The sequence below is a fragment of the Myotis lucifugus genome, unplaced genomic scaffold (genome assembly GCF_000147115.1).
Source record: "Myotis lucifugus unplaced genomic scaffold, Myoluc2.0 scaffold_0, whole genome shotgun sequence".
Classification (NCBI taxonomy): domain Eukaryota; kingdom Metazoa; phylum Chordata; class Mammalia; order Chiroptera; family Vespertilionidae; genus Myotis; species Myotis lucifugus.
This window is the reverse complement of record NW_005871048.1, coordinates 35,394,245-35,419,884: the sequence shown is the minus strand read 5'-3', so window position 1 is coordinate 35,419,884 and position 25,640 is coordinate 35,394,245. Positions and strand designations below refer to the sequence as shown.

Here is a 25,640-nt window from a genome sequence, read left to right as displayed (position 1 = left end):
AGATACTTCTGGGGCCCGGCCTTCGCGGGCTTCTGTTCAGACCCTCCTGGCCTCCCCGGAGGGGGCCGGGTTACCGCAGGAAAGCGCTTACCCAGGGTCTGGGTGTGGGCCCTCTTACTCCGGGACCGAGCCTGGGCCCGGACCGGGTCCTTTTTTGATCCCCCTGAGCGGGCCCGGGAGTCCCGACCCTCCAGCCTCGGGTCCCCCCGATCAAGCGTGGAGGGCCGCAGAGGCCTGGAGGGCAATCTCGGCGGCTCTTGGCCGGCGCCGCCGACCCGGGTCGCCTGGAGCGCTCGGCACTGCGGAGGCAGCGCCCCGGGCCGCTGTCGCTCCGGGGGAGGGGCTGCGCGGCTGCGGGGACCGTGGTTCCCGCGAAGGAAGGACTCGACCCCCGCCTGCGACCCGTCCGCGCCCCGGGTGCTTCCCGCCCCGGTCCGGTCCGTGTTCGCATCACTTTGGACCGGAAGGATGCGGCAGTGTTCCTTCTCCACTCCCCTTCTTTGGTACCTTTGAAAGATGACCTAACTTTTAAACTAGTAATTTATTTGTATTTCCGTGATTGCAAATCATTGTTTTCCAGATTAAGAGTGTTCTTTTTAGACTCTTATGGAAACCAGCCCGTAAATTTGATACGTTGATGTTTTTACTTAACAAAATAGGCAACTTGTTGGTCGACTTAGGTTCCTTCGTTTATTATTTCCAACTCGTCGTTTTTTGAATTGGCAGAAGTTTAATGGTTTGATCTAGAAGTATTATGTAATTTTCCACCCAATTTCTTCCTTTATTTCCTCCCCTCATGTTAAACTATATGCTAATGTCAAAAAGTTCTAAATATAATAATGAATAAGGAAAAAGAATCAATGATGTTCCCATTATTTAAAGGTAATTAACCACAGTTAATGTTTTGACTTCATCTTCGAGCTTTTTTATATTTTTTAAAACTCATCTTTTAAAAAAATATATTTTATTGATTTTTTTCAGAGAGGAAGGGAGAGGGATAGAGAGTTAGAAACATCGATGAGAGAGAAACATGGATCAGCTGCCTCCTGCACACCCCCTACTGGGGATGTGCCCGCAACCAAGGTACATGCCCTTGACTGGAATCGAACCTGGGATCTTTGAGTCCGCAGGCCTATGCTCTATCCACTGAGCCAAACCGGTCAGGGCTCCTGTCCTCTTTTATATTCTCTTCCTAGGTGATCTCTTGCTGCCAATTCCCAATTCTTTATCTCAGACTTCTTTACTGAAGCCGAGATCCTTATATCCAACTGCCTATTGGACATCTCCCCCAGGATGTATTCAAGTTACATGAAATAACAGTCCAAACGTGAACTCATGTTTTCCCTCAGTTCTGCTCCTCTTTGTATTGCCTGTGGTGGTCAGTGGTACTGCACAGTCACCCACAGTGGAAACCTGGCAGTAACCCTAGCATTCTCCCTTGCTTTCACTCTCCAATAGTTCTTGCTCTCTAACCACTTTTATATCTGTCTCCTTTCCATTTGCACTGCACTGTCTAAGGTCAGGTCCTCATCATCTGTTACCTTAACCATTTTAGGAGTCTCCTTACTATGTTTTGTTGATTTTTTTATTTATCTTCCATGTCGCTGCCAATTATTAACATCATGAAGACATTTTTAAGAAACTCTTTTTGTAAACATGGTAAATATTTGTTTGTAAATCTTAGAGTATATAAATGACCCAGTGAGTAAACATATTACCTAAAACAGGTTATCATATATACATATAATAAACTTATTTAGAATAGGGAGTATATCTTATATTTCTTTTGTATCTTCTACTGCCCGTGGTAGATTACTGACACAATATGTACATCTTGGTGGACTGAAATGGGAAGCATGTGCAGCTTAATAACATTTCATGTTAAAAGGTTTCAGTATACAGTATTTGCATTATCAGACCTATGAATTGCTGGGTTATGCTATTATTTTGTAATTATTTTACCTTATTGTATATTTTTAGGCATCAAATAATATAATGCTTAGTACATTGTTATATAGATAGAGATACTTTGTGAATAGTATTTATTGAATTGCATAATTTTTTAAAGAAAAATTCCTTGGCTTTTTCTAATGAAAAACTATTTCTAGACCTTTTAGTTCCTGTGCTTTATTTTTTTGTACATTCTATATTCAGAGTTCCCGTACTGCTTTTTACTATTTATTTTTAATGTAATGGTTTTGTTTATCAAAGAGATACCTGTACATAATTTAAAGAGTTAAGTACTATAACAAGACTTATAATGAAAACTAATAGTCCTTTGCATCAGTCCTTCTCTCCCTTGCATCCCATTCTCCAGAAGTGTCCCTTCTCAATCAACATTCCTCATCAGAATCACGAAATACAGAAAATTATTTGAGTAACTATTTTATCAATTCCCCCAAGGATGGTATATAACTAGTTATACTTAAGATGCATGGAAGAGCAGTTAATTTATTACATAAAGTGGATGCCTTAGGGCAGTGGTTCTCAACCTTGGCTGCACATTAGAATCACCTCGGAATCTTTTTAAAATCCTGATTTCTGGGCCTCATCCTCCGGAAATTCTGTTTCTTTGTTACTAATGTTGTGGCCCCATCCCATAATAAAGAAACAGAATTTCCGGAGGATGAGGCCCAGAAATCAGGATTTTTAAAAGATTCCCTGGTGATTCTAATGTGCAGCCAAGGTTGAGAACCACTGCCTTAGGGCATTAAGGCTTAATTCTTTCATTGAATCCTTATTGAGGAAGGCTGCTCCTGAAATAAATTATTCAACTCTTTTTTTACCTCTAATTTTTAAAATAGCATGCGTACTTATACAGCTGTCTCCCCATTCTGCCCCCATCCTACCACAGTTTTAGATATTATGTACCAATTTCTGTTATAGAGTATAGGAGTATAGGTTTGTTATAACTACCTCCACCTATAAACACTGCATTGCATTGCTCCTCCCCTCTTTTCTATAATCATAAATTAGTTATGTTAATTTTTAGTTAAATCATTATTTAGTGTTCACATCATTGTGTAAATATTGTATACAGCTGAGCCTGGTAGTATATTATGATGATACTAGAGGCCCGATGCATGAAATTCGTGCAAGAGTAGGCCTTCCCCCGGCTGCTGGCACCAGCTTCCCTCTGGCACCTGGGACCCGGGCTTCCCTTGAAGCCCTGGCTTCATCCAGAAGGTTGTCCGGAAGGATGTCTGGTCTAATTAGCATATTATGCTTTTATTATTATAGATTTCCTTTTTTATATAATTTTGTTTTTCCTAGAGTTATTAGTTCTTTTAGATATCTTTCCATGTACCTTATAATATATGTTTTACAGCTTTTTAATGTATCTTTCATATCTTTTATTAATCTATTAACAACCCTTCAGATAAGATAGATAAATCTTTTTGTAGATTGAAACACATCAGATAATCTTTGTTTGTTTTTCAATATCTCTCCTGTAATTGTCTGTCACTCTGTCAATCTCTGTGTCAATCGTGATGGGTTGCTCTCCTCTCTAGGCCAGTTGTAGAGCTTTCTTCCCAGAGTGTGTCCTTTTATGATCTGTGAATTCCATTTGTCTTTCTTTGTGTTGGGTAGCCTGTTTCCAGGATTTCAGGTCTTCCACTTCCTTGCTATCTCCCTCATGTCGGTACATCTTCTAGTAGCTTCCTGAGAAAGACTGAATGGGAGGCAAATTTTTAGGATTCTACATGTCTATACATGTTTTTTTATTATACCCTTACACTTGGCTGATAGCTTAGCTGATTATAGAATTCTACGTTGTAATAATTTACTTTTAGAATTTTGGAGACATGGTTCCATTGTTTTCTCGCTTCTAGTTTGCTATCATGAAGTCCACTTCCAAAATGACAGTCAGTCCTTTGTATGTGACCTGTTATTTCTCTCTGGAAGCTTTTATATTTATTCACTAAGTATGTGTTAAGCATTTTTATGTGGCAGGCACTGGTCAAGATACTTTGAATATATGGGCGAACAAAAATACAAGATTCCTACCTTCATGGAGCTTAAATTTGCAGAGGGAGTTATTCTAAATGGTAAACAATAAATGTAATAAATACACTATACAAAATGTTAGAAGGTTGTAAATTAAATAAATGCCTAGAAAAGAGAAAAAGGAAAGCAGGATGGGATGGGGTGGTCAAGAGTGTTGGGGAAAGGAAAGGTGGGGGATGCATATTGCAGTATGATGTGGTGTGATCTTCCCTTAAACCACTCAGGTATTCTGAAATTTCATAATGATGTGGCTTGGTAAGGGTTTTTCATTAATTGTGTTTGGCCCTAATGCACCCTTTCACCTAGGAACCATATCCTTCAGTTCTGGGATATTTTATTTGACACTTTCTTTCTTTCCCCCCTATACTTTCTTTCTGGAGTCCTTGTAATTTGAATATTAGACCTTATTAGATTGGTTCTCTAATTTTCTAATACGTTCTTTTATTCTTCATCCCCTTCTTTTTGTTTTACTTCCTAGAATATTTTCTCAACTTTATTTTCCAATGCTTTGATTTCATTTTTTTAAATGTAGAACCGTTTTAGACTTACAGGATTATTGCACAGATAGTACAGAATTCCCATATACCCCATTCCCAGTTTCTCTGTTATTACAGCTTACATTAATATAGTACATTTGTCATGATTAATGCACCAATGAAGTCCATACATTATTCACATTACCTCAGTTTTTTCCTAATAGACTTTTTCTGTTCCAGGATACCACATTACACCGAGTAGTTTCATCTCCTTAGGCTCCTCATGGTTGTAACAGTTTCTCAGATGTAATTTGGTTTTGATCCTCTTGAGTGTTGAGGATTACTAGTCAGTTAATTTGTAGAATGTCAATTGGGATTTGCCAGATGTTTTTCTCATGACTAGATTGTGGTGATATGTTTTGGGAGGAAGGCAACAGAGATAAAGTGCCATTCTCATCACATCATACTGAGGGTACAGACTATCATTATGACTTGTCACTGTTGATCTTAACCGTGGTCCTCTGGCTTGAGGTAGTGTTTGTCAGGTTTCTCCTGAAAGATGTTTTTTATACTGTACTCTTTAGAAAGTCACTGTGTGCAGCATACACCTGAGTAGCGAGTTATGTTCCACTTCCTTAAGAACAAAGTATCTACATACATTATTTGGAATCTTTCTGCATGGCAAATTTGTCTTGTTCCCTCATTTACTTATTTAATCATTTATTTATCTCATAGATTGTTTTAAAGTTTTGGGTTATAATCCAGTACTATTTTATTTATTTTATTATTCAAATTGTTCCAGCTTTGGCTTTCGGGAGCTCTTTCAGTCGACTCCTGTATCCCTTTGACATACTTCCTACATTTGTGTGTGTGTGCATGTGTGCGTGTGTGCACTCCCGCTCACGTATGTGTGTGTACTTTCTTGGCGTTACAAGATGCTCCATGCTCATCTTGTATATTTCCTGCCCCAGTCTTAGAATCAGCCATTTCTCCGAGGAATCTCGGTTCTTTTTATTGGAGAAACCAAGATCTAGGCACCAACTGTGATTGTTGCCATTGAGAGGTCTTGCTTCTATGCCCTCCCAGATGACAGAGCAATATATGTACATATACTGTATATGTGTATTTGTATATATGTGTATATATATATATATATATACTATCTATATACAAATATCTAGAAATATTTCTATGTGTAATCATCTGTGCCATATTAAGGTAAACATGAGTTTGTTTATACTGATGTCTCAAATTCAAATCCATTACTACATAGATCAGTGATGGCGAACCTATGACACGCGTGTCAGAGGTGACACGCGAACTCAGTTTTTTGGTTGATTTTTCTTTGTTAAATGGCATTTAAATATATAAAATAAATATCAAAAATATAAATCTTTGTTTTACTATGGTTGCAAATATCAAAAAATTTCTATATGTGACATGGCACCAGAGTTAAGTTAGGGTTTTTCAAAATGCTGACACACCGAGCTCAAAAGGTTCGCCATCACTGACATAGATCATTGTAGCTTCCTTTCCTTGGTTATTTATAATCTTTCCCTCTAACAGAGAGAAAACTGGCTCCTACCATCAGCCATCAAATTATTTAATTTGAATTCCAGTATACATGTATGGTGATTTCAGAATTGTTAACCTGTACCCTCATGGGAAACAACTTTATCAACTAAAGTACAATGCTCATGTTCCTTTTGCCTTTAGTATTACATACTCCACTCATTTCCAAAGATAGCACTTTATTTCTCCACTCCAGTGAGCTTGTTTTATACATTTGTAGCACATCTAGATAGATTCTTTTGTCACATTCTGCATTCCATTGGATAAACCCCTGACCTTCTTAATAATTTTTTAAAAATTAGCATGCACTGAGGTTTATTCCTTGTGCTATAAAATTCTATGAGTATTGACAAAGGCTTAATGTCTTGTACTCACTATTACAGTATCATACAGAATAGTTTCACCACCCTGAAACATCCATTTTGCTTTAGCTGTTTAACCCTCCTCTGCCCCAGAACACTGGCAATCACTGATGTTATTACTGTCTCTGTAGTTTTACCTTTTCTAGAATGTCATGCAATTAAAATTGTACAGTATATATATATTTTTTAGACTGGCTTCTTTCACTTAGAAATAAGCTTTTAAGCTTTATGTTTGTCTTTTTGTGGCTTTCATAGCTCATTTATTTATATCACTGAATAATATCCCATTGCATGGTTGTACCATAGTTTATTCACTTACTGACTGGCATCTTTGATGTTTCCAAATTTTAGCAGTTACGGATAGAGCTGCTGTAAACATTCAAGTTCTTGTGTGAATATAAATCTTTAAATCAGTTGGGTAAATACTTAATAGTATGATTGCTGGATCATATAGTAAGACTTTGTTTAGTTTTGTAAGAGACTGCCAAACTGTCTTCCAAAGTGGCTGTACCATTTTGCCTTCCCACCAGCAATAAATGGGAGTTCCTACTGCTCAGTATCCTTGCAGCATTTGGTTTTGTCAGATTTTTGGATTTTAGCCATTGTAATAGATTTGAAATGGTATCTCAATGTTTTAGTCTGCAGTTCCCTAAAGAAAATTGATGTTGAGCATTTTTTAAAAAAATATATTTTATTGATTTTTTACAGAGAGGAAGGGAGAGGTACAGAGAGTTAGAAACATCGATGAGAGAGAAACATCGATCAGCTGCCTCCTGCACACCCCCCGCTGGGGATGCGCCCGCAACCAAGGTACATACCCTTGCCCGGAATCGAACCCGGGACCCTTGAGTCCACAGGCTGATGCTCCATCCACTGAGCCAAACCGGTCAGGGCTGAGCATTTTTTATATGTTTATTTTCCATCTGTATGTGTTCTTTTGTGCTGAGGTGTTTGTTCGGAACTTTTACTCATTTCTTAGTATGTATTGAAATCCTCTCTAATTCAGTAAGAAAAAAAGAAATAAAAGGTACACTTTTTGGAAAGGAACAAATAAAACTGCCTCTATTTGTAATAATATGATTTTTTCTTTAAATATATTTTTATTGATTTCAGAGATGAAGGGAGAGGGAGAGATGGAAACATCAATGATGAGAGAATCATTGATTGGCTGTCTCCTGCATGCTCCCCACTGGGGATCAAGCCTGCAACCAGGCATGTGCCCTGACTGGGAGCTGAACCGTGACCTCCTGGTTCATAGGTCGATGCTTAACCACTGAGCAACACCAGCCAAGCTGGTTTGTCTGTATTTATTGATGGTGAAATTGACCACTGGATTCAGATATGTTGGACTGATCCCACCATTATACTTACCCTCCAAACTTTCATCTAAATTTCACCCATTGATAGCCATTGCCTAATCCATTTATAGTATTAGGGTCTGTGAGAAGATGATTTTAATATCCTTCTTTATTTATTAACTGATATTCTTTTTTTTTAAATATATATTTTATTGATTTTTTACAGAGAGGAAAAGAGAGGGATAGAGAGCCAGAAACATTGATGAGAGAGAAACATCGATCAGTCGCCTCCTGCACACCTCCCACTGGGGATGTGCCTGCAACCAAGGTACTTGCCCTTGACTGGAATCGAACCTGGGACCCCTCAGTCCGTAGGCCGACGCTCTATCCACTGAGCCAAACCAGTCAGGGCAACTGGCATTCTTATCTAAAGGACTTTCCCTCAGCAACTATTTTGTTATGGTAAAGCATGTTTTGTAAATAAAGGTTAGGATAAATTCTTGGCTCTTTTCCTTTAATGTATCAATTTCAGAGTTAATGGGTTAGTGCCCTAGCAACCCTCCAATGGGTGGGGGTTTGTTTTGTTTATGTTTTAAGCATCATTATGGTCTCTTGGTTTTTATCTATTTGATTTATGTTCATTCCTTGGCAGTCTTCATTCATTTGATGTCCAGTTGTCCCATTTAAGCCAGTGGGAGCCCTTCAACTTGTTTCCTTGTCCTTTTGATATTATCACATTAGTCATTGATAAGATTCCTTTAGGGTCCTCAGGCTCATTTAATGGAGTTTCTGACACAGATTAATGGTTCATCTTTATTCATAAAACTAACTTTTACTTTTCTTGTTCCTCTCTCTTGAATGCTTGTTTTCTGTTTCTTTAATTTCTGCTCTAAGCTTATAAATTTTTAATCTTCTTTTCTAGTATAAGCATTTAAGGCCCTAGGTATCTATTGAAGTTCCACTTTTGCTGACTGTCACAAGTTTTTATATGCAGTATTTTATCTGGATGTAGTATATTTATATTATTTAATCTATGGTACTTATAACTATTTTTAGCTTTCAATTATGAATTTTTCTTTGATTCATGAGTTATTTATATAAGTGTTTCAAAATTTACAATAGTTAATGTTTGCATATTATGTTGTTAGAGTTGGTTTTCATGTCTTTTTTTTTTTTGTATATATAGAGGCAAATTCTCCAACTAAATTATAGATGCCTCAAAGCAATACTCTCAAATTTTATTTGTGTCTATATCCTGACTATGTTTTTTGACATACAGTAGATGGCATAATACTTATATGTTAGAGAATTAAAGGAACTATCATACTTTTTGTTTTCTAGGTATACAAGAATTAAATTCTGAATAAGTCTACAAGTAGGATGGACAGTTATTTTAAAGCAGCAGTCAGTGACTTGGACAAACTCCTTGATGATTTTGAACAGAATCCAGGTTTGTTGGTTTTTCATTTTTGTCACTAATGAAATTTTAAAATATCTTTAATTCTGTTATATCAGATATAGAGTACTCTTAGCAAAATTTGGTTTCGATTTTGGTCACATGATTATCTTCTACAAAAGATTCACTTATTTCATTATAACATATTAGTTTATTCTTATACTGAATGGAACAAATAGCTAGAAATAAAAGTAAGGTAACTAAAAGTTTCTCTCCAGGTACAAATTTAGCTAAAAAAGAAGGATCTTTAAATCCAACATATGAACCAGCTAAAAGTAACTTGAAAGCTCTACATAAGTTTGTATTTCATTACTATGAGAGATGGTATTTTCCACATCTTAGAATGAAGACTAGGAACCTGGAAGATGGAACAAAGAAGGTAGATTGTTTTTGCAGTTATTCCTTAGATTGATTTTTATATTTTAACTGAGTTATTTTGAATGAATTTCTATCACTTTATGATATTGACAGTCAAAAGTAAAAACCCCAAGTACTTTAAATTCAAATAAAAATAATTTTGGATGTTATTACTATTTTGCATGAGAGTACTCTATCTCTAAAAAAAGTTGTTAGTTTGGAAGTCTTTGAAACATGACATCTTTGTAATAATTTTTATTTGGGTCTCTTGAATAACACTGTATCTTTATTTTAATTAGATGAACAAGATTATCTCCAGGATGCACAAAATGCATATGATTCTAACCACTGTTCAGTTTCTTCAGAGTTGGCTTCCTCACAGTTAACTTCACTGTTACCAAAGGATCAGAAATGCATTAATTGTTGTGTCTCATCAGAAACATGCTATGAAACAAATCAGATTTCACTGAACGAAAAAACAGATGAGGGACTAACTTCTATACAAAATGAGAAAAACGTCACAGGACTTGATCTCCTTTCTTCTGTGGATGGTGGTGGCACTTCAGATGAAATCCAGCCTTTATATATGGGACGATGTAGTAAACCTGTCTGTGATCTGATAAGTGACATGGGTAACTTAGTTCATGTAACTAATAATGAAGAATATATTAAAAAATTATTGCCAGATGATTTTAAGGCTGGTGCAGATTCTTTGATTGGATTGGATTTATCATCAATGTCAGAAACTCTTTGTGTTTCATCAACAGACCATGGTAATAATGCTGTCAGAGAAGAACAAAATTATGTCAACTCTGAATTACAAAATAGAGAAATCAGTGGAACTAACGAATTGAATATTAACATAGATACAACTCTTTCAGATTCATGTAATTATAGTGGAAAAGAAAATTTAAAGGATATAAAGATCTCTAATCAGTTAGAACCAGTTGATGATTTGAACATGCCATCTGCCTTGACTCAACAAAGTTCCAAAACGTTTGATGCCAAAGACAACCTACAACACAAGAACCAGCCATGTGAATTAGTAAAAGCGGATGGCTGTGTGGTAGAAGAGGAGGTACATGTGGCGGTCATAGCTCCCACAGAATGTTTAAAAGAAAGAGGTAGCCTAAATGCTTTGCCTTGCAGTCTTCCAAAAAATGACAGTTTTTCCTTAAATGATTCAAATTCAAGAGATGAAAATTTCAAATTACCTGACTTCTTTCAAGAAGATAGGACTGCTATATTTATAAAACAATCTGCAAAAGAAGACTCAAAATTAGATCTTAAAGATAATACAGATGTAATCCAAGATTCTTCTTCAACTTTACATGTTTCAAGTGAAGATATATATTCCTCATTGTCCAGTCTTCCAGTTCCTGGGTCTTTGTGTGGATCATTGATTGAAAGTAAAACACATGGTGATTGTTTACATCAGGATGAGCATAAAGATAATATACAAGAAGCAGTGGCTGCGCGTGAAGAAATAGAGAAGAGTGTTATTCTGGGTGGGGAACCATTGAAGGAGACTGATCTTTTGAAACAAGAAAAATGTGAAAACATACTTCCTCAGCCATTAATTGAAAAGGTAGGAGATGGAAAGGCAGATCCTGACCAGAAGGAAATCAGAGTTGACTCTTTGGATTACTCTGATAACACCAGTTCTTCTACAGCAGCAGAATCTCAAATGGAGCTTTTGGGTGCGAATGCCCCAGATTCTTCCAATCATTGTGAAGGTCTCACTTTTTTAAGCAATGATATTGATGGACAAGACTTAGGTTACTTTAATATTGATGAAGGCATAAAAAGTGGCACACTAGTTAGTGATGCTGAACTTGATGCCTTTCTAACCAAACAGTATCTTCAGACAAGTAACATAAAGCCGTTTGAAGAAACTGTAAATGACTCAAAATCTCAAATGAATGAGATAGATTTGAAAAGCCTAGATGATGGAAATGACAATAATACATATTTCAATGCTGAAGCAGGAGCTACTGGGGAAAGTCCTGGTGAAACAGTTGATAAACAAAATACAGCAGAAATTGGTAGCCTTTCTTTAGGGGAAAAAAGTACAATTCCCATTGAACAAGGGTTAGTTAGCAGTAAATCTGAGAGTACTAGTGAATTGTCAGTCTCTGATTTTAACAGTCAATCTGTTTATGTTGGAGGGGCCAGACCTAAGCAGTTTAGTGTTCCATCAAGAACAAGGAGTTCAAAAGAACCAAATAAGCCAGATGTTCCAACTGTGCCTGAAAGTGAACCCAGCCTAACCATTGCTCCAACAACTTGTACTACAAATTCTATAGCTGATCCTCAGGTTAGTTTTAACTCTAATTACATTGATATAGAAAGTAATTTTGAAAGTGGATCCAGTCTTGTAACTGCAAATGAAGAATCTCTACCTGTAAACACTTGCAAAGAAGGCTTGGTTTTGGGCCAGAAACAGCCTACTTGGGTTCCTGATTCAGAAGCTCCAAACTGTATGAACTGCCAAGTCAAATTTACCTTTACAAAACGGCGGCACCACTGCCGAGCATGTGGGAAGGTAAGTTATACAAAATTTTTAAGTCTTATTCTTTTGAGACATTTTAAATGAAATTCTGTGTGACAGAAAAGCTCATTAATAGATTATTAAAAACTTCAATTAATTTAAAATCATTGTTTTTCACCTTCATGGAAATATAGAAAGCATTATCATTTTATAGATTGTTTGAGAGTTGAATAAACGTCAAATCATCATGAGTATTACATAATGGAAATGAGGAACACTATTTACTAATTTTTGTGAAATCTAAGAATACTTGTCTTTATCTATCTAACATTAACACATCAGATACTCTCAATTCAGCCAGATCTCCATTTATCCTTGAATACTTAATTTCAGAACTACTCTGTAGCTAGTGTTGTGGTCAGGTAAACACTAAAAAAAGATAGGCTTACACAAGGTTCAGAACAGTGACGCTGACCTCATTTGTGTTGTGGCTGCCATAATTATCTGTAAACTCCTGAGAGTTGGCTATAGAAGTAACATTGCTTTAAAAAAAAACACAACAAAAAAACCCCCAGATGAGTACATGCTTAGAGAGAGAGGGAGAGAGAGAAACATTAATCGGTTGCCTCCTGCATGTGACCTGAGGGGGCACTGAACTCACTACGTAGGCATATGCCCTGACCAGGAATCGAGCCAGAGACCTTCTGTTGTACAGGATGACGCCCCAACCAACTGAGCCATGCTGGCCAGGGCTAGATAAAAGTATTTTAATAACTATCTGTGAATATAGTGATCCAAAAAATTATATAATAAAAAAATGGTTTTTGGTTAATTAGATTTTGGGCCTCCCCTCCCCCTACCTCCAATAGGTATAAGTATGTGTGAAATAGAACCAAATTTGATATTTTATTCTTTATAGGTATTTTGTGGTGTCTGTTGTAATAGGAAGTGTAAACTGCAGTATCTAGAAAAGGAAGCAAGAGTCTGTGTGGTCTGCTATGAAACCATTAGTAAAGGTGAGTAGTAACCTGACATTTTCTCTAAGTAATTGAATATGTCTTAATAACAATTGGATTGTGACAAAGATAAACTTCTTTATTTTCTTAAGGCGAGGACCTAGTGTTGACTTATCTGGCTTAGGTGGGACATCCCAAGGCTTGGTTTCTCTTCTTTTTGTTCCACTGTCACACTTAATGCTACCAGTTTGGAAAGGAAGCATTCAATTTCTGGAGTGGCATTTCATTAACTTTTAACAGGTACCAAGTCCCTAAGTGCTGCATTTCATCTGCCTATTGTTTTTGCCATCATCATTTTCGTCATTATCATCTTAATCTAAACATTTATCGAATACCTACTAATAAATGGTATTTAATCTTATATATTAATAGCACCAGGCAAGATAATAGTTCTTACCCTTTAGAAAACTACAACCTAAAATGGGAATAAAAAATAAGATAGTGATATCTATCTTATAGATAAATTTATAGGACTGCCACACTATTTGTATATTTTTGTCTCATATTTTTTTCCCTTTTCAATTTTAGAATTTTGTTTTTATGTGTTTCCTACTGTTTCTCTGGCTCCCTAGCTAACTACCATTATGAGCAATAATCTTTGTGGTCTTGAATTCTCACAGTTGTGTGTGTGTGTGTTGTGTGTTTTGTGTTTTTTTCCTCAAATACACATTTGTTCTTTTGAGTACTTCTTGGCATTTTCTAAAATTTGTTGACAATTTAATTCCCAGCAAATATTACTTGGGACTTTTTAAAGACCAAGCCTGTGTACTAGCTCAGGCAGTGCTTCCTGTTAGCCAGGAGAGTAAATACCTGATAATAATTTGTTTTTCTCTTTTGAATGAAGATAAATTTTTTCAGCAGTTCTCCAAAAAGCTTTGATGTGAGTCTGTTAGCTTGAGGTAAGCTGCTTTACTCCCTGCTGTTGACATGTGTTCTAGAAGATAATAGAGTATAAATCTTTTTATATTTCTATATTATCACCATTGTTTGTGAGGAGGTTAGCTTAAGTGCTTATAGTTCTGTTTTTTCTTACACTGCTTCAATAGCCTAGAAGACAACTGCTCCTGCTGTTAGCCATGAAGATTTGAAACATTTGAGTAGATAGGTCAGATTCTTAGGTGGACATTAATACATATTCTGACTGTAAGAATCCAGAAGGGGAGAAGATCAGGAGTCATTAAAGACTCTCAGTAGGGTATTGAGCTCAAACATTGGTTTAGCAAAGAAATTCTTTTGAAAACCATTTGTTTATTTAGCTATCTTTTATTTATTCTGTTTTGATATCATATAGCATGTAATTTTATTTATGGTTCTCTTTAGCATTACTTTATACACCACAAGAAAACATAATAATTTGTTTTCATCACCTTTAGCATTGAAAATGGTAGAAATGATCATTTAAGATAATGTTATTAAATAAGAGGAGAAAGATGGCTCAAAGGTTGTGAGACACATTTCATGAAGTATTAGAAGAAAAAATAATTTGAATAGAGAGATGGACATTGAGGAAGTTGTGCTGAGACTGTAAGTTTCAAGACAGCCTGGGTGCAAGTGCCATTAGGTTGATTTAGGGCAAGATGGAAATTCCTTTGAAACCCAGAGTAAGATGTTCGGATTTCAGTTGGTTAGTGGAAGCCATTTCATAAGAATGCTATCATTTACTGTCACTTAAGGAAGGCACTTTTAGTAGTGGCAGCATGTATAGCAGGTCAGTTTGGAGATATGCTGAAGGGAGAGCTACCAGTTCTGTTCTGTGTTACTCGGATGAAAAATCATTCAGCAATGTTCAGGTACCATTCTGTATTCTGGAGCACTGGCTGAGAACAAATAGACTCCTTGTTCACATGGAGCTTACAAATTTGGGAAAAGTGGACGGACAGTAGGCAAAGAGAATAGCAGATGATGATAAAATCCTAAATGAAAATAAAAGAGTGTAAGAGGGGTAGATAGTAACAGATTGGAGGCAAAAGTCTGTATTTTTTTATAAAGTGGTCAGAGTAATGATAATGACATATGAGCAGAGACTTGAAGGAAGAGAATGAAGCTATGTGAATATGGGAAGAACATTCTAAGCAGAGAGAACAATAAGAGCAAAGGCCCTACGCTAGGAGAGTGCTTCTTGATTTGTTGAAAAACAAGGAGGCGTAGGTGGCTGGATCATAATGAGCAAGTGGAATTGTAGTGAGAAATGAGGTCAGACAGTAACTGAAGGCAGAGGAGGTCGGGATGTAGGCTGTGTAGGGTCTTATGAGCCATTGTAAAACTTAAATTGTTCACTCCAAGAGTTGGGAAATCATTAAAGGATTTTAAACAGAGTAATGATATATGATTTATGTCTTAAAAGAATCACTCTGTACTATGTTAGAAATAGACTCTAAGGGTAAAAGGCAAAAATAGTCATATTAAATAACAATAATTTTCTTTAATAGATATCAAACATAAGCTAAGTATAATGTTAAAATAACTAATTGGTAGCTTATACTGAAGTGGAGTGCTGCCAACCAAAGTAAGGACATGATCTTTGTCAAGTGCCACTTCTTTTTCTTGCTAAGCCAATGATTTCTTACTCCTTACAACTTGAAAAATAGAATATTTATCATATTTACTTTGAAATTTTAAAAAATCTGAGATTTTAATGTTATTTTCTCCCCGTTATAGCTCAGGCATTTGAAAGGATGATGAGCCCAACTGGTTCTAATCTTAAATCTAATCATTCTGATGAATGTGCCACCATCCAGCCTCTGCAGGAGACCCAGACATCCAGTGTACCTTCTTCACCTACAACCTTACCAATCTCAGCCCTTAAACAGCCAAGTGTTGAAGGTAACTAGAAGAAAATCCTGTGTCTTAGACTACAGATAAATTATTAAAATAGAAAATTTCTAGTGTTGACAAGGTCTAGTGAGGAAAAGAAGCCAGACTAGATATCAGAAGGAATTTAATACAGGAAACTGGTTATACATCTATATTAAAGGCTGGAAGAGCAAAAAGGCTATGCTCAAGTGACTCAGGGATTAGAAACAGCAGGAAGCAATCACCAACGCTAGGGCAGGGGGGACAAAAAGTGAGAAGCAATATTACTTGAGTACAGTACAGAAGTACCAGGAAGTACTTGGTTCTCAGACCTGGGATTTAGGGGTTGGGGTACCATGTGGTTGGTCCTGTGACCTCTGGGGGAACACCAACAGGCAAATGGTAGAACCATCAAGGAGACTAATAAGGTTCGTGCTCAGATGACTGAAGGAGTGTTCTGGGGTTGATGTAAAGGAGTACTGAAAATCATGGAGCATGCAGCTATATCTGGGGGTGCTGCTACTTCAAGAATCTTGGCAGGAACTCAAACAAAAGAATTCCTTCTCATCTTCTAATCTACCTGTGCCTACCATTGGTGGAACCTAACTAGGCCCAACTAGCAAGAGGGTCTAGGAATTGCACTTTGCAGACTTCCAGCGTGGCATCAAAGAGCTTGGTGGAAAAGGTAGGCTTGAGTTTGAGAAATAATAGGTAAAAACCTGACATACCTCCATTTCCTTAAAAATCTGTTTTTAAATGTATGTTTTACTAGAATAAAAATGGTTTTTAAATCTTTGGACTCTGTTCTTTTTTACAACCTGTTGTAGGTTAGGATCTTGAGTCAAGTCCATTCACATTTGTAAACATCACCTATTAGTCTGTTGTATGCTATAAAATGACTTTAACTATCAGTTAAAGGCAAATTCAGATACTTGTGACAATTATTTTGGACTTTAGTTTCCTCACTTAATAGCTATGTTCCATTTATCATTATCCTATATAATAAAAGGGTAATATGCAAATTGACCCTAACGGTGGTGACCGTATGACACGCACTGACCACCAGGGGGCAGACGCTCCATGCAGGAGCTGCCCCCTGATGGTCAGTAAACTCCCACAGGGGGAGCTCTGCTCAGCCATAAGCCAGGCTGACGGCTGCGAGCGCGCAGCAGCGGTGGCAGGAGCCTCTCCAGCCTCTGCAGCAGCGCTAAGGATGTCCGACTGTGGCTTAGGGCTCCCGGGCTGCCAGAGGGATGTCTGACTGCCAGCTTAGGCCCGATCACCCAGGGTGCGGGCCTAAGCTGGCAGGTGGACATCCCCACAGGGTTCCAGACTGCGAGACAGCGCAGGCCAGGATGAGGGACCTCCCCACCCCCAGTGCGTGAATTTCATGCACTGGGCCTCTAGTAACTTAAATAAGGAGATTCAGCATATATAGGAGTGGGCAAAAGTAGGTTTACAGTTGTAAATGCACAAAACAAGAGTTAATAAAGCTATTGTAATAATCTTATCCCATGTGTCTTTTTCCATCTGAACAAATGTATGCTTACATATTATAGTTCTAAAGCTGAATAAATTTGTTTTTAGAAATATTTATATGTTTTCTTATATTGACATTGTGAATTATTAAACTATAAAAGTATTGCAAATATAAGAAAGATACCTTATTTAATATGTGTACTCATAATGCAAAAATTATGTATGATTCTAGTTTTTTCAGTGTTATTCTGTATTATATTTTGGAAAGTAGATATATTAATCCTTTTAATCTTAATATTGTTCTAAAATCATCTGGCAAAAATTTTCATAACCCTCCTTTGTAGATGCTTTATAACAAAAGAACAAATATTCATGCTGATATCTAGTTACAGTGGGGCCTTGACTTACGAGTTTAATTTGTTCCGTGACGGAGCTCGTAACTCAAATTACTCGTATGTCAAATCTTAAAGTGAACGAGTGAGACACGTGATGCTGGGCTGATGTTGTGGCGTTCACTGTGACGTTCGCTGCGCCAACTAGCGGTGGGGTATCTGAAGCTGGCTCGTAACCCGAATTTTAGCTCGCAACTCAAAGCAAAAAATTGGCCGAGAGACGGCTAGTATCTCGAAAAACTCGTTAGTCGGGACACTTGTAAGTCAAGGCCCCACTGTATTTCCTCCAAATATGGGATGAAAATGTTAATAAATAATAAAGTTTAATATCTTCATTATAAGAATAAAACATATTATGCTTCTCTCATCAAATAAATTAAAAGAAATGACCTCTAATGCACAAGTGATCCTGTTTTATTTTTTAAATTTTTATGCCTCTTTCTGTTCTTCAAGTGTTTTTCTTTGCTTATCTGCCATGCTCTGGTATAGTCCATTTTTCTTTCCTTTGCCTTAGTCCCTAAATTTTATTCAGTCTACACTCCACGCTCACAAATTAGTTTTAATAATATAGGCTTTAAATTTGCCCCCTTTGTCTTTAAGAAATAACCTCTCCTGTCCACTCCTTTCTTTCTTTTTTTTTTTTTTTTTAAGATATTTTTATTGCTATTTTACAGAGAGGAAGGGAGAGGAAGAGAGAGTCAGAAACACTGATGAGAGAGAAACATTGATGAGCTGCCTCCTGCACACCCCCTATTGGGGGTTGAGCCCGCAACCAAGGTACATGCCCTTGACCAGAATCGAACCTGGGACCCTTCAGTCCAAGGGCCGACGCTCTATCCATGAGCCAAACCGGTCAGGGCGTGTCCACTCCTTTTCTGAATATGTGCTTCCCAGGCTCATCCTGCCTTAGTATGAATTAGAAAAAGACTTGTGCTCTGGGTAGCTGCACATAAGGCCATTTCTCTAGGCTTGATAATAGATAGCAAAAGCTTTTGAAAACATTTTCTGACCCATTTTTATATTAAATCATTGCAGTATTGCCAAGTTAAAATGCTTTATTTTTGAAACTGAATCTAGGATTATGTTCCAAAGAACAGAAGAGAGTATGGTTTGCAGATGGTATATTGCCCAATGGTGAAGTTGCAGATACAGCAAAATTATCATCTGGAAGTAAAAGATGTTCTGAAGACTTTAGTCCTCTCTTACCAGATCTGCCCTTGGTAAGGAATCTAAAGAATGACTTGTTAATTTAATAAAATTTTATTTTATAGGTATTTCAATTCCTTATGTGATTATTAGAGTATGGTTTTGTTGTTTTTTTTTTAACACTATGAGTTTCCTAAAATGAGAAATATTTGATATAGAGGATATTTTTTAGGTTTTACCTTTTCATTGTCAAACTTTTGGTCTCAATACCATTTTGTGCTCTTAAAAGTTATTGAGAATTCAAAAGAGCTATAAGTTTTGTAGATTATACTATAGATAATTACTATATTAAAATTGAGAAAATTTAAAATTCATTAGTTAAAATAAACTAATATTAATAGAAATACTATGAGAAAATTTTCAAAACAGAAGTTTAACCAGGGATAACATTTTATTTAAATATTTTTTATTGATTTTAGAAAGGATGGGAAAGAGAGAGATAGAAACATCAATGATGAGAGAGAATCATGATTGGCTGCTTCCTGCATGCACCACACTGGGGATCGAGTGACCGGGATTTGAACCTTGATCTCCTGGTTCATAGGTCGATACTCAACCACTGAGACATGCTGGCCCAGCAGGGATAACATTATTTTACATTTCAGTTTTATGTCTGACTTAGTAGAAGAAAAGTTCTCATAATTGCCTGTATATTCAGTCTGTTATATGTTGTTTTGATGAAATTATATGAAAAAAATCCTAGGACCTCACTGACTCCCTGAAAGGGTCTTGGGGACCCCAGGAATCCTTGGACCACACTTTAAGAAACACTGTTATAGGGAAATAGAACTGAGATTTAGACTAATATTTGTTTAATGATTTTCAAGGATTTAGTAAAGAATGTGATGGTGTATTTATGTTTGCATTTACACAAATGTACTAGGTGTTAAGTAGAAGATACATAATATAGAGTCCTAGTCCACTAAGAATTCTCATTGTAAAGTAGCAAAATGCTCATAGAAGCAAATAATACACAAAGTAAGAATGTTTTATTCATTAAACAAATATTTATTGAGTATTTACTCTGTGCCAGTTACCTGGTTTATTCTGGGTACATACATTAGACAAGATGGATATGTATCATGCTCTGTTCAAGTTCACATACCATATGCTGTTTGTCAGTAAGAGTTCTGGAGCTAGATTTTACAAGTAGCCATTATTACCAAAAGTGTTTCTGAGCTAGCACCTACTCTAATCAATATTTTAACAAAATGAAAGTTCTAAATAGGTTAGTAAGTATTATTTGAGTTCATAAATGGTATCATTTAATATTGACTCAGGTTTGGCCAGTCTAAAAGAAAGGGCTTTATTTAAACATATTTGCGATGTAATATATTACTGGTGGTTACTATTTTGGACTATAGTTACCATTCTGCTGCCTAACCACTCCCCTCTCTGTATTTCTCCCTTTTCTTCTCCCTTGCTTACCCAAGGTGTTTTGGTTGTCATGAGAAAGAGATCCTTGGGTTAACCTAATTTGCTCACTGTGTGATATGGTATAAGATCCTGAAATTCTCCTTGCCTTCTTTTTCTAATCTACAAAATTAAAGTCATTAGTACCTACATGAGCATACAGTAAAGTTAAACCTTATGCTCCTAGATTTGAAGAAGCCAAATGGTACTGTTTCTTAGGAAATTTGGCTTCTGAAGAATTTCTGAGCCCATTTCGGTTTTATTCTTATTAAAACGATATGTTTGGCTATAGAGATGAACATTTCACATTTGAACAGAGACTATAAACTGATTTTTTTTATTCCATATTTTACAGGCGGTAAACACAGTGGATCACGTCTATTCTGCTACAGTGGAAAAACCAAACAATGAGATAGGAGATATTACAAGAACTGAGATAATTCAGAGTCCAATTTCTGAGGTTTCATCTGTGGAAAAACTGCCCATAAGCATGGGAACTGAGGGGTTGCCTACTTCTGGATCTTTTACACTAGATGATGATGTTTTTGCAGGAGCTGAGGAACCATCTAGTCCTACAGCTGGTGTTTTAGTGAACAGCAGTTTACCTGTTGCTAATACTTCAAATTATAGGTTACTATGTGGTATTGACAAGAATGTGGGCAATAAAATTAGTCTTCTACCTAGTGATGAGGACAGTTTGCCCCCTCTTCTGGTTGCATCTGAAGAAAAGGAATTAGGTAGGAATAGCAGTTATTTAAATTTAAAAGTTGTGTTTTTGTTTTTTTTAAGAATGTACTGATGAATTTTGTCTATGTTGTATGAAATGCATTTTTTTAAATTTAGACAATTTGAAACATGTATTATGTCTTGATAACTTTAGTTTACAAAAAGTCTTATATATGACAACAAATTCTAAAAAAGATTTGAACTTTTGAGATGAAGGTGATTCATTTATAATATCTGACTTTCTAACTTAGAGTGAGACAAAAGGCCAATAGAACAGGGAAACTCATAGACTTTTAGCTCTGAAAATATTTCCATTGTATTAGAGTTTTGATTACATATCATTTTTTTTAAAGGAGTGTGGTGCCTAAAGAAAAGAATATTGGATTAGATGACAAAGCTAGGAATTTTAGTTTGTCATCGGCTATTTAATATGTATATGACTTGAAGCATGTTATATAATCTCTTTGGGCCTCAGTTTCTTTTTAAAAGAAGAGAACCTAGATCTATAAGGTCCTTTCCAAACTGAAGATCCTATGGTTAGCCTCTACCTCATAGTAGTTACCTAGGATACTTGCATTATGCTGCATCCTGCAACATGAAGTGATTATGCTCTGTGCATGGCAATGTAGGGGAATGGAGCTTAGGACCTCTTTATGTCAGTAGGTGCTATTTCATAAACCTGGCTATAGTGGCAAAAATACCTTCAAGCCCTGTTCTTTGCAGGCCATGGATATTTTTCTATTGATTGTCAAGATTTTTATTTTATTTTTAAATTTTTTTTGCCACTTGTTGCTGGCATAGGGCATATGTCAGCAAGCAGCATGTACAACTTGGGTCTAGATTACTTTCCCTAGCATTGTAAGTTTCAGAATTTATAATTGGAATGGCTGGCAGACTAGAATCCACTTTACAAAAATGTTTGTTTTAAAATTTTAAAGGTGCTAAAATTATATAAATATGCTTTTTAATCAACATTTTTGTGTATATACAACATTTCAAGATTTATATGCATTGCAGTATTAATTCTTTACATACATAGAAAAGTAAAAATCTATATATATAAAGAGGTAATATGCAAATTAGTCAGGATGCTGTAACAGTCACGACTGGCTCAGGAGGAGGCTGCGCGCACAGGGGGGCTCGCCCCTGGCCCGGAACAGAGACACAACACATGGAGGCCCGCCCCTGCTGGGAGATAGTGGACCAGCAGTCCCGCCTCTGCGCATAGCTGCAGAGGAAACACCTTTTCTTACCACTCATTGGCTAAGCTCCCTGTACACCACTCACAGTGTTCTTGGTAACTTGGGTAATAAGAATCCAAGAAGGTGTTCTAGGGTTTTCCACCTCACTCCTGGAGGAAAAAACGAAGGTCCGCTGCTAGAGGGGCTAAGAAATGTCATATCCTGCCCTAGCCGGCTTGGCTCAGTGGATAGAGCCTCAGCCTACGGACCCCAGGGTCCGGGTTTGATTCTGATCAAGGGCATGTACCTAGGTTACAGGCTCCTCCCTGGCCAGGGCCCAGGTCAGGGCTCATGCAGGAGGCAACCAATCGAAGTGTCTCTCTCACATTGATGTTTCTCTCTGTGTTTCCCTCTCTCTTCCACATCCCTAAAGATCAATTGAAAAATATCCTCAGGTGAGGATAAAAAAGAGAGAAAGAAATGTCATATCCTATGAAAGAGACATCTTGAAAATGCCTAAAGAAAGTTGTCATTTTTTCGTGGTGAAGGGACTGGAGTCCTTGTTGATGAAAACACCTTGGTGGCTGTGGCGGCTGGCAGTGGCAGCAGCAGGGGGGTTATGGGGGTGGCGCCTTCCCTGATCAGCTGGTCACCTTCCGTAGAGAGAGGCCAGACTGCAGCTTAGGCCCACTCTCTGGGGAGCAGGCCTAAGCCATCAGTAGGACATCCCCTGAGGGCTCCCAGACTGTGAGAGGGTGCAGGCTGGGCTGAGGGACCCCCTTCCCCAGTGCACAAATTTCATGCACCGGGCCTCTAGTAAGTATATAACAGTTGTCCAGGATATTGATTGACTTTATGGAACATGTTTGCTTTTGTTTACATTTGCTCAAGCCATTGGTAGATTTATAAATCTTGTTGTTTTTTTCACTGCAAGCATATTTAACAGGATGTCATATTTATTCTAATTATATGTCATTTTCATGATTTAGTGCCTGTAGTAGAAGAACACCCATCTCAGGAGCGGATCATTTTGCTTCTTGAAGACAAAGCTTTTCATCCTGTTACATTTGTCCTAAATGCTAATCTACTCGTTAATGTCAAGTTAGTATTTTGTAAGTAATGATTCATCTTTCTTTGCCTAATTGGTAAGCAGTATTTCTGAATTAATTACATCTTCAGGTTAGATTTATACTGGCAATCATGGAAAATAAGCAGCACTGGATATTGGATTTTTTAGCCAAATATGAATATAAATTTTTGCAAATTTATTTTCAGTGGGACTTGAAATACAAGCTTACAGATTTTTACTAGTGTCCCTCAGTAAGTCCTATGTTAAGGTCATGGGCTTATAGCTGAGCTGTATTTTGATGTTCATGATACAATTAAATACATTTCATTCATTTAGCTTTTAGCGAAATTAAAATTTGGTAATTGAGGTAAGCAAGAATCCTGATTTAGTAGCAATAAAGACAGTTTAAAGTCAATGACTTGTGATCTAATTAAAAGTAAGAAACTAAGTAATCTTCAGTAATAAATAATCCTTAGTACTCAACAATGCATCTCTCAGCTTTTCATTCTCTTTGAAACTAACCTAATTCTTACCCACTACATTTCACCATATTAGTGCATCTTTTATTTTAGTGTTATTTATTAATTGACTCCATCAGATAATCTTTTCTCTTTTCTACATTAATCTTAAACAATTCAAAGTTTTTGTGAGGAGAACTCTGGAAAAATAAGGAATTTGAAAATTGTGCTTCATGCAAAAGACAATTATATTTAGTTTTTTTGGTTAATAGAAGTGGAAATTGATAGTTGTATGCTTTTATCACTTAAGATTCCTCAGACAAATATTGGTACTTCTCAACCAATGGATTGCATGGCTTGGGACAGGCAGAAATTATTATTCTATTGTTATGTTTGCCAAATGAAGATACTATTCCTAAGGACATCTTCAGACTATTTATCTCCATATATAAAGATGCTCTAAAAGGTATAGCTTTTTATTTTGAACTGTTTATTTTTGTTTTAATTTAATTTTTTTTTGTTTAAAGTATTACAAATAGTAGAACATATTTCTTCTTTTTCCCCCCATTGACCTTCCCTCGGCCTCTTCCACCCCCCAGCACATGCCCTCATCCCCCTAGTGTCTGTGTCCATTGGTTATGCTTATATGCATGCATACAAGTTCTTAGACTAGGGGATGGACAAATTAATTAAAGGCATTTATGCTTTTGGTTATGCTAACTGTACTAAAGATTTATTTTGTGAAGAGATTATTGCTTTTTCAGGTCTTAATCATTGTTTTCAGTCTCCTTAAATCTAGCATTTTATCTGATTAGTGTCTTTATACAGATTTGAAAAAAATTTTACGCCAAATATATTTGCCTTCTTTATTTTATTTATTTTTTTATTACCTTCTTTATTTTTTATGTGTCTATATGTTTTTATTACTGTTTGTATAAGATTGGGGGGACATTTTGATTTTACTTGACCATGCTGTAAGGAGGAAATTTTTTAAATAGCTTATGGTTATTCCTATCTCCAGGAATAACCAAGCTTTGTGCACACAAGGTATTGAATAGATGCTTGTTCTAGAGTGGAAATAAAATTCTACATTGCCTTTGTATAAGAAAGTTTATATGGGAACATTCAAACTCAGGAAGTCTCTTTAAACAACTTAAAATCTTTTTTAAATGATTTTATTTCCAGGAAAATACATAGAAAACTTGGACAATATTACCTTTACCGAGAGTTTTCTCGGTAGCAAGGACCATGGAGGATTCCTATTTATTACACCTACTTTTCAGAAACTTGATGATCTCCCCTTACCAAGTAATCCTTTTCTTTGTGGAATTCTTATCCAGAAGCTAGAGATTCCCTGGGCAAAGGTTTTCCCTATGCGTTTAATGCTGAGATTGGGTGCGGAATATAAAGGTAAGTTTTAGAATATTAAGTTAAATTTCATAGGTTCAAATAGTAAAAGAATTCAGGGGTATCATTAAAATCAAAATTTTAATGGATTAATGGAACCACTTCTGTTTCGCTGTACTTTTAAAATTCCAAAACAACCCTCCTCTACTACCAAATTAGTCTACAAAACCTTGATATGTCATGAAGTCAAGTTTATAATTATTATATAAACTTACCTTAAAATATATTTTTTAAATTTTAGAACAGACCCACAAAAACTTGAAGTTTTCTAAAAAGCATGTACTGTAGAGAGTTAATTTTATGTTGCCTATGCGGTAAGAAGACAAATTATTGCCCCCCTCAATTTGTGTACATTAGAGAGTCAAACTTAAAGGACTTTTGGATTATCAGTGCTACTACTTTCAGTTCCTGACTATAATCAAGAGTTGACTATTTTTAGAGAAGGAAATACTTAAAAATAGTGGCTCCCATCTTTGTTAA

General features: G+C 36.4%; 1 protein-coding gene across 7 annotated transcripts in view; it reads left to right on the top strand.

The window, feature by feature from the left end:
- Positions 1-406: 406 nt before the first annotated feature.
- The window catches only part of ZFYVE16 (zinc finger FYVE-type containing 16), a 40,918-nt gene continuing 15,684 nt past the window's right edge, over positions 407-25,640 (top strand). For 2 of the 7 annotated variants that reach the window (XM_023750376.1, XM_023750369.1), the window contains exons 1-10: positions 407-503; positions 9,058-9,166; positions 9,829-12,074; positions 12,940-13,036; positions 15,695-15,859; positions 18,778-18,920; positions 20,675-21,056; positions 23,216-23,338; positions 24,064-24,219; positions 24,939-25,163. In XM_023750376.1, the coding sequence (XP_023606144.1) occupies positions 9,097-9,166; positions 9,829-12,074; positions 12,940-13,036; positions 15,695-15,859; positions 18,778-18,920; positions 20,675-21,056; positions 23,216-23,338; positions 24,064-24,219; positions 24,939-25,163 (3,607 nt within the window). In that variant the 5' untranslated portion in view covers positions 407-503; positions 9,058-9,096. Of the gene's footprint in view, positions 504-3,743; positions 4,050-8,159; positions 8,179-9,057; positions 9,167-9,828; positions 12,075-12,939; positions 13,037-15,694; positions 15,860-18,777; positions 18,921-20,674; positions 21,057-23,215; positions 23,339-24,063; positions 24,220-24,938; positions 25,164-25,640 lie in introns of those variants that run through there. The other 5 variants (XM_023750367.1, XM_006081272.3, XM_023750348.1 and 2 more) reach the window with 4 other exon arrangements.